General features: G+C 39.8%; 1 protein-coding gene across 1 annotated transcript in view; it reads left to right on the plus strand.

Moving 5' to 3' along the window:
* The first annotated feature begins 289 nt into the window (after positions 1-289).
* Positions 290-16,336, plus strand: part of LOC143750665 (histamine H3 receptor) — a 40,569-nt gene continuing 24,522 nt past the window's right edge. Inside the window, exons 1-2 of the mRNA XM_077243864.1 lie at positions 290-532; positions 2,448-2,614. Of these exons, the coding sequence (XP_077099979.1) occupies positions 313-532; positions 2,448-2,614 (387 nt within the window). The 5' untranslated portion in view covers positions 290-312. The remainder of the gene's footprint in view (positions 533-2,447; positions 2,615-16,336) is intronic.

The raw sequence follows: 16,336 nt of genomic DNA on the forward strand, positions 1-16,336 counted from the left end.
TTGGAATATGAATTGATTTCATTAATCGACTTTTGAATAATAAGTTTTTTTAAATTCTTAAATTATTGATGTTCTGTACATTTTCTGTGATTTCCTAAATGGGATAACTTTATTGCGGATTATGTCATTAGATCAGAAAACCGAATAGTAAATCGCCATTGACGCGCGCCGTGGGTACCGGCAAGGGGCGTCAACTGCGCGCACACGAGACATTTACTTGACCAATTCATCCTTCATGAGACACATGAAAAAGACAAGCTCGAACTGAAGACCGTGAAGCTCTCGATGGGTAACCATCACGGCGATCCCAACATGACCCGTGAACACACGGTCAGTAACTGGACCGCCGTGAGGAGGGACTCGGGGTTCGCGGGTCCGGTGCTCGCGCTGCTCACGGTCATGATGGTCATATTGATTACTGTGATTGTATGTGGCAACGCACTGGTCATCGTCGCCTTCAAGATGGACAAGAGTTTGCGCAAACAGAGCAATTATTTCCTACTAAACCTGGCAATCTCAGACTTCCTCGTTGGTAAGTTCACAGAGAAGTTTCATGGTCAGTGATTTTTAGTCAGAATCAGAAATGTGACAGGGTTCGACAGGAATCAAGGGTGAATGCTACAATTTAACAATGTGAAGAACTGGGTAATCTGAAATATTGCTATCAGAGAATAAAATAAAATTGAATGAAAATTATTATTTAGTAAGATCAGTATCTAAATATATTAATAAACTATAACCTCTAATTTCGGATTTCATGTTGGTCGAATTTTTATTTTTTAATCATATGACATACGCTTAAATATTTTTTGATGTATTACATTTGTTCATAACAACAGATAGGCCCATATAATGTGTACATATACATTAAAATACTAAATAAATAAATACTTGTATTTCTCATTAATACTCAATAAACAAGAGTCTTATAGAAAAGAAAAGAAAAACTAGAGTTAATAGACTTCTGCTGTAAGTGCAGCACTGAATTAAAGTCAGATAAGTGTGGACAGCTATGTTCTGTTGCCCTTATTCTTTACATCATTGGGCATTTACTGTATTTGTTTGGGCAAAGAAAGAAAATATTGCATGGCTTCCAATTATTTTTACATTTTTCTCTCCCTGTATTGTCAGAATCTTACCTTGTCAAATCATGGTGGTAAAAATAATGCTCTAAACCCATTAATCACTAAACGTGATGTATTATATATGTGTCCACCGTTGTCTGTTCTAGTGATGACGAAAATGATTCTGGATGATTACTATATGCTATCACAGTAAATTAAAAATCAAGCAACTGTTGAGGAAATCAAAATCACACCAGCAAATCAGTCTTGTTCCACGTAAACATGTTTATGCTACAGATAGTTCAATGTTGGTTGGCTGCACATGACAGTCTCTATACAACGTATCTTCTCATCTTTACTGTCTTGCCTGTATTGATTTGACTGGTCACGCTCTTATTTCTCATTCGAAACCTTAACTAATTGAATGTGATTGGATATGCACTTTGAATGGGACACTTTCTTATTGTACAGTAAGGAACTTTATTGTCTTTTATTGTTTTTTTATTATATTGCTACAGTATAATACATCTCCTCCACATACAAATTAAGTAATTCTTCTCTGCCTGCATGGTGACTATATTGCTTCACATTTAATTTTGATGCAGAATAACATTTACTGTTTTTAATTTGCATTACATTAATACATTCATGTGCAGTTAATTTGAATGGATATGTTTTACTTTTATACTTTTAAGTTGCATTTGTCTGGTTCTTTTTCAATCTCAAACAATTATATTATTTCTTTATTTATTATTAAGAGGTTTGCACAAGAGTAAACTGTGCAAACATTAAACTTTGCTGAAATTAAATGTCTTGCTTTGGTCTACACTGGAGGTGTTCTATTAACTTTGCTAAATTATAATCACTAAAACTAAATATATTAAAAATTAAATAGAAATGTGTTACCAAAAAACTAAACTTAATCTAACAAACCATTAATGAAACTAACTAAAACTAAACTGAAATGTATAGGAAATTTGAAAACGATGTAAAAATAAAAATAATTAAAAAATGCAAAAACCAAAACAACCTTTTTTTTTTTTTTGCAACAGGTTCATTTTGGTCACATGAATTCGCTGTGTTGACAAACAGAAAGTTGCTTGTTCTGAAAGCAACTTCTGTGTGAACTGTGCTTCATGCATCACTACACTACTGACAATTAACCCTTTTTGATTTCATAATTTTGCTAATGTGACCTCATCTTTACTCTTGAAATTGAGAAGACTGTATAACCATAAAAAAAAAATCCACCCCTTTTTCACCCTTTACAACCAGGTTGACAGCATCAACACCAACTGAATGGACAAAATGCAACAACACAAATTCTTCAGCTTTATTTGAAGAATGACTATAGTTGTGGCTTCTGATTGGTGTTTCCCACAGGTGCCTTCTGCATACCCGTGTATATGCCCTACATCTTGACAGGGAAATGGATGCTGGGTAAAGGACTTTGCAAGCTGTGGCTTGTCGTAGACTACCTTCTCTGCACTGCTTCGGTCTTCAACATCGTACTTATCAGCTACGACCGTTATCTCTCAGTTACAAAAGCGGTGAGGCCTAATTTTATGCACATAATTTTATAATATGGAGTGAAATGTAGCATATTGTGCATTCAGTTATAGCAAACGTGTATTCATTGTGACTCAGTATTCTTAGCTCATGGCAACCAGCAGAATAAACAAAAGCAACAAGCTCTATTCATCAAACTCATTCATTTAGAAACACATACACAGTCACAGTGACTTATTTGCTTTGCTCACTAGTCAGTCTGCATCCAAGTTCGGCTTTCATGTAAGCCAATTATGGAGTACCACATAGAACTGAACAAGATTATGATACTCATGCTTCTGTATTTTTAAGAAGCTACAATTAATACTGATGTATTGAGGGGATTGATTCTCACATGAAATACTGTAGCTAGGGCTGTCGACGTTAACGTATGTGAATAATTTAAATTCCTTAACATTTTACAACAATTTAACACAAATAAAGGACTGAAGCACGTAAAATTGCGTCATTAACAAAACATCACGCAGTTAGATGATCTTAGCTGCATCTCAAACATCTCGGAATTTGGATTTTTCCCATCTCGTGTTTGGAAATAACATCTGGACCGATCAACACGAACCTCAGCAAGTCATGTCATTTGACATCACCTCCAAGATATCGGTTGTTTCCAATGAGCATAAACGTAAATACAAATCTTAACCTTAGACATTAAGTTTATGTAATAATACCTTTGATTTTGTTTTTCGTCAGCAGTTTTCAAAGCGATTTTATGTTATTTTTGCCGTAATTGACACAAAAACATGAAATGCTCTCCATGTGTCATGGCGGCATCATGTGGTCAACATGTGAACGTGACGTCTGATTGCCTGGAACTCACTGAGGTCTGAAGTGGGACATTTATTTTAGGATATTCCCACGTCCAACCTCATATGAAACGCAGCATTAGTCGGGAGTCACACTGAGCATCTACAATGGCGCAAGCACCTGTAACCCTAGAAGTTGGAAATTGTAATTCTTCTAACCGTTGAAGCCGATTTCGCTGTTTTGTTTGCCAGAAACTGCTAAACTCTGGGGAAATGTTATGTCCAATGATCCAGTGAGCGAATTCATTCAAGCTGTCCAAAAAGGCGCCAATGTAAAGAAAACAAGGCATATTACATCAGAGTTGGTTGCGTGTTCAGTTAATAATTCCAGTGTGTGTGTTCGCTTTAAAACGCGAGCTCTGTCATATTCTGTGATTGTTTATGAAGAGCACGATCCCTTACGCGTCGCGCTGTGTGAAATATATGGACTGAATTAACCGCAAAACATCCCTCTGCTGTATGGCCAGATGATACACAAGCTACGTTTCTCAGCTGGATAAAGCAAACCAGCATCTTGCTAGTAAAGTTTTGATGAATGAGGATTGCAATCAAGGTATAGACGATTGCAGTGACTTACAGGAGTCGTACAGTAAGCATGTTTGAGTCCATTGTATTGATGCACAAATAAACCGTGTATACTGTATGCTCTCGACGCACTGATCGCACATTGTATTTATGTACAGACACATTTCACTACATTCCGGTTGTTTCCACTCATATTCAGGATCATATTTTGATTTGTCATGTCTATGTTGCTGTTTTTAGTAATTCTGAATGGATCCGTGTACTGTAGTGGGTATATGCAGTCAGGTCAAGGCGGTTGGTTTAAGTTTTTTTTTTTGGCATGCAGTCCCATTCGGTATAGCAACTTGACTTGTCTAAAATGTAAAAAAGCCCTTTGCTGTTGCACTAAACACATAGCAACACTATGAAATAAGAGGTTTTTTTTCTATAATGTTTTTTTTTCTTTCCGTGTGTTTTGGTGTGCATAAATGTATGAATTATATGGTCTCCTTATATCACTTGGTTATTTTGTGTCTTTTGGAGTCTCCAGGTGTCCTTTTTTGGAAAGACATACATTTACCTTGAAATAAAAAGTAATTGCACATATTTTAGCATGTTAAAGAGCAATCCAGATGCTTGTAACCCTGTTCTATTGACACTCTTGTGGTAATATTATCCTTTGTTTAAAGAAATGCACTGTCACTAATGGCAGCAGTGCATCTGTCTACTCCATTCAACCTTTCTAAATGGTAATGCAAGTCTGTTAGTAGATTTTTGTGAGGATTCTTCCCTTCAAATCACTGTCACTCAGTCCAGTCCCAGCGGTATTGCTGGGATAAGTCTCATGATAGGAATGGGTGGCAGGACAATGGAGTCCCACTGACAGCACATAAGTCAAAGCTGATGCTGATTTTGCCTCATCATAACTGGAATTAATCCACTGCTAAATCCCACATGTCAGGCATCTTAGCATTTGTGTATTACTTTTGTTCTGTGTTGGGGTTGGCAAAACTCTTTTTCCTTGGTTTATGTTACACTGCAGAACATATTTGATGTAAAAAAAAGGCCTGAGGTGTAGTAAAGTACAATATTAACTAGCAAGCATACATTCCCTTAAAAACATTTTGCATTATTATCTGCTTTATTATTATCTTCTATACAGGTGCTGGTCATATAATTAGAATATCATCAAAAAATGGCTTTATTTCAAGAATTCAACTTAACAGGTGAAACTAATATATTATTGTAGCAATGTTCAGGGAAGGAGGCGGGAACCGGCGAACAATCAAAATAATCTTTATTTAAAATAAACAAACTAAAATACCGCCAGCAGCCCCTCGCGGACGACTGCTGGCTTACCCAAAATAAACATAACGGCCAGTAGCCCCTCGCGGACGACTGCTGGCTAAAATAAAACACAAATACAAAAACCAAAACTCAACTAAAATACAGGCCTGTTCCTCTCTCGATCATCAACGTCGTCGCTCCTCCTTTATGCTTCCGCTCCTCCGTGAGAGATGCGAGACCGGTGTGCTTCACAGGTGTTGATCATTAGCAATCGCACCACCGGCCTCGCGCCGTTCTCTCACGTCCCTCGGCCGTCCCTCGCCACAATTATATAGACTCATTACATGCAAAGTGAGATATTTCAAGCCTTTATTTGTTATAATTTTGATGATTATGGCTTACAGCTTATGAAACCAACAAAATCAAAATCCCAGAAAATTAGAATATTACATGAAATCACACAGTAATTACACAGGAATACCATGGTCATTGAACCAGGTTTTGGTTCTTTTGGCAGTGTGGGCAGGTGCAAATCCTGCTGGGAAATGAAGGAAGCATCTCCATAAAGCTTGTCTGCTGAAGGAAGCAGGAAGTGCTCTGAAAATGTCCTGGTAAACGGCTGCGTTGAGTGAACAGCACAGTGGACCAACTCCAGCCGATGACATGGCTCCCCAAACCAACACAGCCTGTGGAAACTTCACACTGGACTTCAAGCATCTTGGATTGTGTGCCTCTCCGTCTTCCTCCAGACTCTGGGACCTTGGTTTCCAAATGAGATTCAAAATATGCTATCATCAGAAAAGAGGACTTTGGTCCACTGTGCTTTATTAAATCCAGAGTCAACGCAGCCGTCTACCAGGACATTTTCAGAGCACTTCATGCTTCCTTCATTTTCCAGCAGGATTTGCACCTGCCCACACTGCCAAAAGAACCCAAACCTGATTCAATGACCATGGGATTACTGTGTACTTACTGTGTGATTTCATGTAATATTCTAATTTTCTGGGATTTTGATTTTGTGGGTTTCATAAGCTGTAAGCCATAACATTCAAAATTATAACAAATAAAGGCTTGAAATATCTCACTTTGCATGTAATGAGTCTATATATTAATTTCACCTGTTAAGTTGAGTTCTTGAAATAAATCAACTTTTTGATGATATTCTAATTATATGACGAGCACCTGTATTTTGGAAGTGTCTATACTTCTTGTATTCATCAGAATACCCTGACAACACCTATCTCATGACGCCATCAGTGTGCTGGAAACGGCTCACCCCGACGATGCTTTCAATTATCGCGGGCGACTACAATCTATGGACCGCATTGCCGAAATACTTTCAGCACGTACACATTCCCACACATGATCAGAATATGCTGGATCATGTTTACAGTAACAACTCAGATGCATACAAAGCCGCACACACCCTCATTTTGGACTTTCTGATCATACTTCTTTGTTCCTATACCTAGCCTATAGACAAAGACTTAAAGTCCTCCTGTGGTGAAAATCCAGCTTTTAATGTTGGTTATATGTCTATGTGGTGTTTTTAATGTGCTTTAAGACAAACCATGATCAAATTCATAAGTCAACAGCATTGCTGAGTATTTTCTCCTTAAAACTGCAGTGAACCAAAGACAGTCTCAAAAACACGGTTTGAAATCGCTGGTGTTTCTGACGTCACAAACTACCTTGTAACCAATCAGATAAACGTGTGATCGTTAATAAGTGGATCTCTGAGCTTCTGTGAGTGGGTGGAGGCGGGACTCATTTGCATATTCATAGAACCGCATACTAAATGAGACAAGGGTGTAGAGTTACATTCAAGCTATTTTAAGGCAAGAAGATTTTTTTGCATTTTTTTAAATATGTCATTTTGGTGATCAAAGGTGAGTTTTAAGGGATACAATTATTGACTTTAAGCAAACAAACCCAACTGTTAAACAGGTTTCACTCTGGTCTCCAGAAACAGAGTGCATAATGCAAGACTGTTTTGCTCAGACAGACTGGGAGGTGTTTGAATCTGCAGCCAAACTGGAGGATTCTTCCATCAATATATAAGTGTATGCTGAATATGTGACTGGGTACATAAGCACTGGCGTTGACAACATTGTGCCTACCATACATATCAGGAGGCTTCCAAACCAGAAGCCGTGGATGAACCGTCATGTGTGCAACATGCTGTGTGCTCGATCTCTTGCATTTGGATCATGAAACACAGAGGAGTATATTGCAGCAAAGTACAACTAAGGAAGACCATTATGGAGGCTAAAAGGCAGTATAGAGAGAAAATTGAGAGCTTTTACTCTACTGTTGATGCTAGGTGGATGTGGCAAGGCCTGCAACACATCACAGACTATAAGAGCACTTCAGATGTAAGTAGCTCCACTGTCACCCTGCCTGAACACTTCCAGCAGCTATACACAGAGGGGCCATTCACACAGCCAGATCGCACAACCCACCCTTTAACTGTCTCACTAGCTAAAGTACACAAAGCCTTAAAGGGATAGTTCACTTTGAAATTAATTTGTGTGGGTTGTGTGAGAAAACAAACAGTATTTATATCGTTTTTACCTCTTGTAACCACAGCCACGTCCAAGTGATCCGAGGGAGAGGGCGCTTCGGTCTGTGCAAGTGCCGGAAAGCACCGGAAGTGATCTCACGTGCTTGTACGTCACTCATTGTTTACACAGAGATTTCAGAAGTTTTACCTTTCACTGTGAAGATCTAAACATATTTAGATATACAGGAAATCGCAATGGAAGACGATTTCGATAACTCAACAGACAACGTTGAATTTTTTTCACAACCATATTTATTTGAACAGAATACACAGATCAAGAACTCAGAGCGATGGAGGAAGCATCCGCTGCAGCAGCACGTCTTCAAGCCTCAGAGAGACAGAGATCTCTTCAAAATTGGTGGTGTTCTTGTAGCAAGTGTTGTGAGATGCCAGCAGAAGTGGAGAGCATTTGTTGTCAAGAATGGAACATAGCAATGCCGCAACTACAAGACGACGACGAGGACATTGGCAGTATCCCATCATACACCTGCCTGACTGAAGATCCTGAGTTTTCTCTGCTGTTGAGCCACAGCGTTTTGCATGTTGTGTTTAGTTTTCCACGCATAAACTGGAGGCGACATCCAAGGCCAGAGGGACCCAATGGCACGCTGTCAATAGGGTGAGTAATGTGTTGTATTTTTATTATTATCGCAACGATTATAGGGTGCATTATAAACCAATTAATTAATTACAATACTTGCATTATATTTCAGACAGTGCAGATTGGTGGCGTATCGTGTGGTTTTGGAGTGGATGCTGAAGGGGGAATATCTGGGCAGAAGAAATAGAAAAGTTTTATCCTCTTAAGGGTGAAAGGCATCTGCGATAAATATCCATCCCCCTCCGGACGTTATGTGGGCCTCACAGAGGCAGACATTGCATTTGCAATGTTGTAGAAATTTGTATTGTACTGTTATAATTTGTCACAACGTTCTATATATTTTTTATCATTGATATATGTGCAATCAAGGACTTTCTGAAAGTGCTGCCTGTTGTCATTATAATGTAAACTTAAGTTTTCTTTGAATTTCTAAAATAAAAACAAATTGCCACCACATTTGCATTGTAATTTGCACTAATAAACAATCTGTAAATTGCCTTCATATTTATATATAGAATAAAGAGTAATGCCACTTTACATAAAAGCAAACATTGCAAGTTTAATTTTCTTTAGCTGCACATTCACAAATGAACAGTATTTTTCAGCAATAACTATAGATGCAAATCAAAGAGAAAAATAAAATAAAGGCCTAATAAATACAAAAAAAGACAACAAAAGCGATGTAATTTTCAATATATAACCTACAAAACAATACCTTGATTAAAGAATTTACCCTGTACAATTTTTGGTAAATATACCACATTCAGTCACTGAACCGACAAATTGACGCTACTGTACAAGGCAACATCAACACACACACACACACACACACACACACACACACACACACACACACACACACACACACACACACACACACACACACACACACACACACACACACACACACACACACACACACCACTAAAGAAAACCACCATGGAATGTGGAATGTATTACCATTACTTTGTAAAGATAACTTACACCGTTGTCAGTCTGTAAAAAACTAATTTGACAATCGTGACAAATGCTTTGAAACTGTCTTCCTTAGATGGTTTTGTCTGTTGTGCTATGTTCTTTGGGACAGGTTGTATTTCCAAATGTGAAGAAGAGTCCTTGTAAATAATACTGCTGTCCATGGGCCTCTGAAGTACGCGACATACGAGTTCTTCTCTGAAATTTTGAGTTGGGGACTCACAAAGCTTTCTGGCCACCCACTGTCTAGAGTGTTTTGGGAAAACTACATTGAACCTGGATGTACCTTCAAAGTGAATAAATTAATTAAAATAATGCTAAATATTTTTTTAATGCATTATGACATTATAGTTAGATATACTGTATATTGTAAGTCAAACTTACCAGTTTTGGTTCTGGCCTGCTGTCTATGAACATTCTCGTTGTGGTCAAGCACTGCCAACTGGGTGCGTGCGAGCATTGACGTGTAATGGAAGTGTATCCTTTTGGGGCAGTACTTCAGGTGCAGTGAATGGAACACTTCCTGCTTACCTTTATTAAAAAAAAAAACAATAAATAAATATTGTTGGTCTATACATGAACATACATCAGAATCAGAATCAGAATCAATTTTATTGCCAAGTAGTGTTGTGCACATTCAAGGAATTTGCTTTGGTAATAGGTGTTACCGAGGCTGCTATAATCAGCGCCAACTTGAGAGAAAATACAGCATGACATGAGGAGAGGTGAGGAGAAAAAAAGGCAACCCCCAGACTATGCTCCTGTAAGGAGTACAGTCTGGGAACAGGAAAAAACACCATCAGCAACATTAGCACATAAACAGTACACTCTACAAACAAGACATTGCAACACGGTTGGGAGTGGGGGATGGAGGTAGTCCAGCCCAGGCAAGCAGCATCCGGTCCTGCAGCCATTATGGCGCTGGTCACAGACCCGCCTGTCAGACTGGGGGTACGAAGCGGCGAAGACGTGGGATGGGGTGTGGGGCAGGTGCATATCTGTGTATGTGTAAGTTCATGTGTGTGTAGGCCTGGAGAGAGTCGCTAAGCCGGCACCATAATCTAGGAGCCTCAGTCCGCAGGATTGTCGTAGCGATACACAGCAAGTTGCCATGGAGACAACCTTGATCATGTCCCAGGCAGAGTCAACAATCACCAGGTGTCTGAGGAGTCGGGGAAGGAACGCAAGAGCGGCTCACTGCAGTGCTCTTCCGGGAGAGTTGTTGTTCCAGCAGTGGCCTTGGCCAGGCCAGTGCTGGTAGGGGGGTGCAGAAACAGATAAGATTGGGATTGTTTGGTCTTCGGGCGAGTAGCCGCATACAATTTATACAGGCTATTCTCCTGGTCCATTTTGGTCTCTGAAACGATCCATTTGCCTTTGCAAAGCTGTGAGCTTCTCCATGATGTTATCCATATTCTGGTTCATAGACCCAGTCTGAGTGCTGACAGCTCTGCCCACCGGTTCAATCATGACGGGCAGCCTTGCAGGGCTTTTAACAGCTGTCACCGTCTGTTTAGTTCCTCGATAAACCAGGGCAATGCCTAATCCAATCAGCAGAAGACCTGTTATCATGGTGCCGAACAGGTAGATATCTTCAATGTCCTCCACGGAAAGAGCCGCCAGACACACGACCCGCCACCTCTCCCACGCATCCATCGTGTAGCCAGCTGCGAACGTTCCGGCAGGGCAGTCAGGTTCCCCCGAACCCAAGCTTCTCGTCGAGAAGATGGTGTCAATTGCATTGAGAGACCAGTTGATCAAATCCATAATTTCTTGGTTTTTGGAGAGCAGTGTAGCGAGAGTTTCTCAAAGTACAAGACAGTAGACGTGACGAGAGAAGCAAAGCAGGAGAGGTAAGTGGAGGGAGAGGGAGAGAAAATGCGACCGCCTTATACATTGTACATATGTAAACTTACCAGTATTTTTGAAAAGTGCCATTTGCCTGAGGTCCTTCAGAAGACCCTTGTCTAAGACAAGGGTCTCTAAGGTAATGAATGCCCTGGAAGTTTGGTCGATCCATTTTTTTTTCTTTGCTCCTCTGAGCTAAGCTCACCTGTGCATGATTTTTTTTGGTTCTGCGTCTTCGATCCAGGAATGAACACAATTGTGGAACAGGAATGGTGCAGAATTGACTTCCACCTTTTTATCAGCTCCTGACAAATTGAATATAAATCTTTAATTGTGTTCTACAGTGTATTGTATTAAAACAAGTTACAGAAATACAATCTGGAGACGTACATCTGGGTCACCCCCACAATATGAACATGTAAACCACAGATGATTGCCAATACTCTTAATCCATGCCTGAAGTGCTCTGTTGTCTTTGTATCTGGACAGTGAAGCCAGTTTCTTGATCATTCCTATAACGAAATAAAACATTGTTCATCCTCATCCAAAATGTTTCGTTCAACATCACAGTCATTAGCTGTATCTGACTTTTTGGTACAGTTGAATGCTGCATTTTTCTATCACTAAATAACAGTATAAAAATTAACATACCAGATTGCGGTAGGCATTGATTTCAAAAACATACCTTTTGCCACATGCCATACATCAAACTCATGATGAATGTTTTGGTATTCTACTCGCATTATCTTGCGAATTGATGGGGATCTGTCTGTTGTCACCACACTTACTCCAATGTTGTCATCTAGGATTTTGTTGAGTGCTCTCCGGAAACCAGTTGACTCCGTTGCTACAGAGCTTGATGATTCTGTAACCTGTAATAAAAATAAAAACAGTGGTTTATACTTGATAAAGTAATTATAAAATAACCAAAACATATTTCACTATTGCAATGGACACATACTTGCACCAGTTCAAAGTGTTCCACTTTGTCTGTGATGTCATCCATCAAGCTGTATGTGGGGTACTTTGCTGAATATCCAGGACTGTGTTGAGATATAAAAGACATTCCAATTATAAAGATAATTGTAACAAAAAAACTGCATAACATCACATAAAAAAATTATCAGTAACATTTAAAAGAACCTGTCTGATCTCCCATATCCTGATAAATGAATTTCCTTTCTTTCTGTGCTTCTTGCTTTCAAAGTATCCAGTACGGCACTCTGTTGTTCTTTGAATACCTCATCAATTGTAGGTATGAGGTATGAAGACTATATTGCATTAAAAGTTGTTTTTTGTGGTACCTGAAGGTTAAACACAGCAGCCCATTCAGAGATGTCTGCATATGTGGACCCCGTAAACACAGTACTTGCTGAAACTAGAAGGTTGTTTGATTGCATTCCACGCACATCAGAACAAGATTTCCAGTGCCCCTTATGTCCTTATTCACATTGCCAAATAACACGGATTAGGCTCCCTACGCCGTGAGTTTGACGCAGAAGTATAAATTAGGCTTTAGGCGATGTGCCTCAGAGCTGGCTGATGTTCTCACCTCTATTTCAATCTGTCACTCTCACAGGCCACGGTCCCTTCCTGTTTTAAAACTACCACCATTATCCAAGTTCCCAAAAAGTGCACTGTGACCTGTTTGAATGACTACAGGTCAGTTGCTATCATAATGAAGTGTTTTGAGAGAGTGGTTCTGTCCCACATTCAGAGCAGTGCACTGGAAACGCTGGATTCCTTACGGTATGCCTACAGCCCGAACAGATCTACCTCGGACACTATCTCAGCAGCCCTTCAAATAACCCTCTCGCATCTCAAAAACAAAGACGCTTACACTAGGATGCTTTTCATCTACTACAGTTCCACTTATTTCAGTATATTTTTACTCATCTTAGTAGGCTATAGCAATATAGTTTGGATGTGTTCATGTAAACATAACGTTTAATAATGTAGGTGCGAGAGAGAATGAACGGCACAGACACGCGCTGTATAACTGTAGTAAACAACAGTGCGCGCGCCTGTGCCATTCATTCATCATTTAGCCTACACACAGACACGCAATTCATATTTAAACAGTCTTTTTGCGGTTTACAGTCAGACACTATTCAATATCGCGATTAGAACAAAGCACTTAAGAATAAATGACTTACTACGTCAGCTGGATCCGTTGCCCCTCGAAATGAAACTACCACTTCTGGTACATTTTCCAGGGTTATTAGATAGTATTATTCCTCACACCGAAAGGATACGCTGTGTACACAGCTGTACAAGATACTTACTAAACACAATGTGTTTTATAATCCAGCTGGTGGGCGTTGGCATGTTTGAATGGCTTGCCTTAGATCATTTGCGTTTGAATACCGCGCGCTCTCCGTGGGCGTGGCACATTAACGCGTAATGAGGTATAATGAGCTGGAAAGAAAAATCTGACATCTCTCTCTTTTCATACAGATTACATAAACTGAGAATATTTGTTTTTTATATAAATTAATTCATTTAAAAGAAGAGAGTTCAAGCTTCATTATGGAAAAACACTCGTGCCTGTATGACAAGTATTCGCGGAATTACAGTTAATTTTCGGACGCGTTTCAGAATGGACTTAACTGACAGAGAGAAGGCAGAACGCGCATCATGTTTGTTTTTCTTTATTTGGCGAAAAGCACAACACTTTGTTTTTATTGTGAGTATCCACAAAAAAAATAGACACTTATCAGGATCTAATGATGTACAACACTTAATATGTAAGATCAAAATCAACAGAGTATTTTGAGTTTCTTTTGCACTGATAAGAAAAAAAGCGAGACTATCGCGCGGGCTCAGAGGGTTAATAGTTATTCACTGATAAACTGTTACAACTTGGACTGAACTCTGCACTTTGCAATTGGCTGTTGGATTTCCCCACTGGCAGGCCACTCTCTGTCAGAAGTGGAAATATCACAACAAACAGCATTGTGATGAACACTGGTACCCCGCAAGGAGGTGTCCTTTGCCTCACACATTCAACTGCATGGACAACCATAAGGATAACATCATGCTGAAATTTACAGACGACACCACGGCTGCTGGATTTATCACTGGTGGGGACGAAACAGCATACAGGGGCGAGGTAGCGAGTCTAGTGGAATTGTGTGAAGAAAACAATGTCACTCTCAATACATACAAAACTAAGGAGATGACCGTAGACATGAGGAAGGAGAGGAGAACTCATTAGCTGCTGATCATCCATGGGCATCATTGAGAGCACCTCCACCAGCTCCATCACATTGTGGTAGATTTTTCTTTAGATTACAGGATTTACCTTTCTCAAGTATTTAGTGTAAAAACCTTGCATTGGCTCTTATAATACATGTACATTGTATTGCATATCCGAATAGAGAATCATCATCTGCTTGAAAATCTGCAGACCTTCCATTCTACAGACCTTGGGTTTTCGGATCCAAGTGTACCTGTGAAGACCTCTAAGTGGAGCACAGTAATATCGACTCTACATTTCCCACTCACAGAAGAAACGTGCTTAATTTTCATGAAGGTTTGCTTCGGCATAGACATGCTTCAATAAGCATGTAAAAAATACTGCTGTGACTGAACAAATAGACATAAATTAATTCCCTTGAAGTAGAAAGGCAGGTGGTGCTGGGGAGGAGGACTATGTCAGAGAAACTTTGATAGTGGGCTGCCTGCAGTGAACCAGTTTGCAGCGACGCTGAAATAAGTCTGTTTAAAATAGGGTTCTTCAAATCTGTCCCTCAGGGTGCACTCTCCTGCAGAGTTTAGCTCCTACCCTGTTTAAAGCGGCACTATGCAGGATTTCTGTTTTTGTCAAACAGCGATCCCTAGAGTCGCTGTAGAGTACTTGTATTTAACGTTACTGTCGTAAATACAACTCACGTAGAGTGTATCTGCACTCACGGCCTCTGCACTTCATAATAATAAAGTAGCCTACCGCGTTAGGCTTACCTGAGCCTAAATTCCAGATGACACCAATAAAGTGTATCATGTACATCGCATTATTTCGTAACAATGTCCGTTATGATGTTGTTAGATATATCATAATAGTTTGCAAATTGCGCTCATTTACACTTTTTACAACGTGTAGGCTTATTTATGTCCCGATAATTATGTGAGGTATTGACAACTGTTCTCATGATAATCGCAGGAATCAACTTTAACAATGAAAGCCTGACTGAGTGGGACTCTTGTCCGGTTCCTCGCGCTGTCAGATTCTCGTTACCTTTTTCTAGACTCTTCCGACCGCGCTTTCTTCGTTTTTTTTCGCCATTCTGAAAACGCAGGTCCGATGTTTACTCGTGTCTGACTCCTCGCTCGGTCAGTCTGCCGTTTCCTCTTTCTCTGTTCCTCCGACAATGCTTTTCTAGCTTTCTGCTTCTTATATGCCAGTTTAGCCATGATGATAGATGTTCTTATAGCTAGCCGGATCTGGATGGGGGCGTGTATGCGTGTAATGTCTGCAGTGCCGTAAAGCAATTCGTTACATCGCGAGAGCTGAAATTTTATTTTTTATTTCTTAATTTCTTAACATCTTAATTTGTAGGGCTGTAAAGATATTCAAACCAAAGCGAAAAACTGCGATACAGAACCCACGATACGAATCGCGATTCTCTCATGGCATACCGAACACGCCCCGCCCCCCGCTACCCCGTTCAGCCCTGGCTCACTGGACCTCATGTCTTATGTGTACAAAGTCAGTTTTGTAGCCTAACCACCATTAACACCATATAATAGCAAGCTCCGTGTTTTGTTACTTTCGATAATAAGCCAAGTGTAATCTTTCAAATTCTGTCTATTTGATCTCGAAATTCAAACAATAAATGACGGTTTGGCGCTCTTTGCTGTGGCGTGTCAGATCACTGTACTAGCTCATCATTTCAAGCGGCAGCGGAAGCGCGAATAAACGCGATCATCTCTTCTTCAGTTACAGAATAAACATGAATGGACACCTGAAGGTATGTTGAAAGATACAGTATAGTACTTACTGAAAGGCATCATAACCAATGTAATCGCTCGATCAGTGTTTCAGCAGCGGAAAGACGTCAATAAAACAGCTTAGTTTTTCACATAGCATTATATTTACCTCAGCAGGCAAGACATCCAAATG

This window comes from Siphateles boraxobius, unplaced genomic scaffold (assembly GCF_051911475.1).
Source record: "Siphateles boraxobius isolate OS27281-9 unplaced genomic scaffold, OSU_SipBor_1 25, whole genome shotgun sequence".
Classification (NCBI taxonomy): domain Eukaryota; kingdom Metazoa; phylum Chordata; class Actinopteri; order Cypriniformes; family Leuciscidae; genus Siphateles; species Siphateles boraxobius.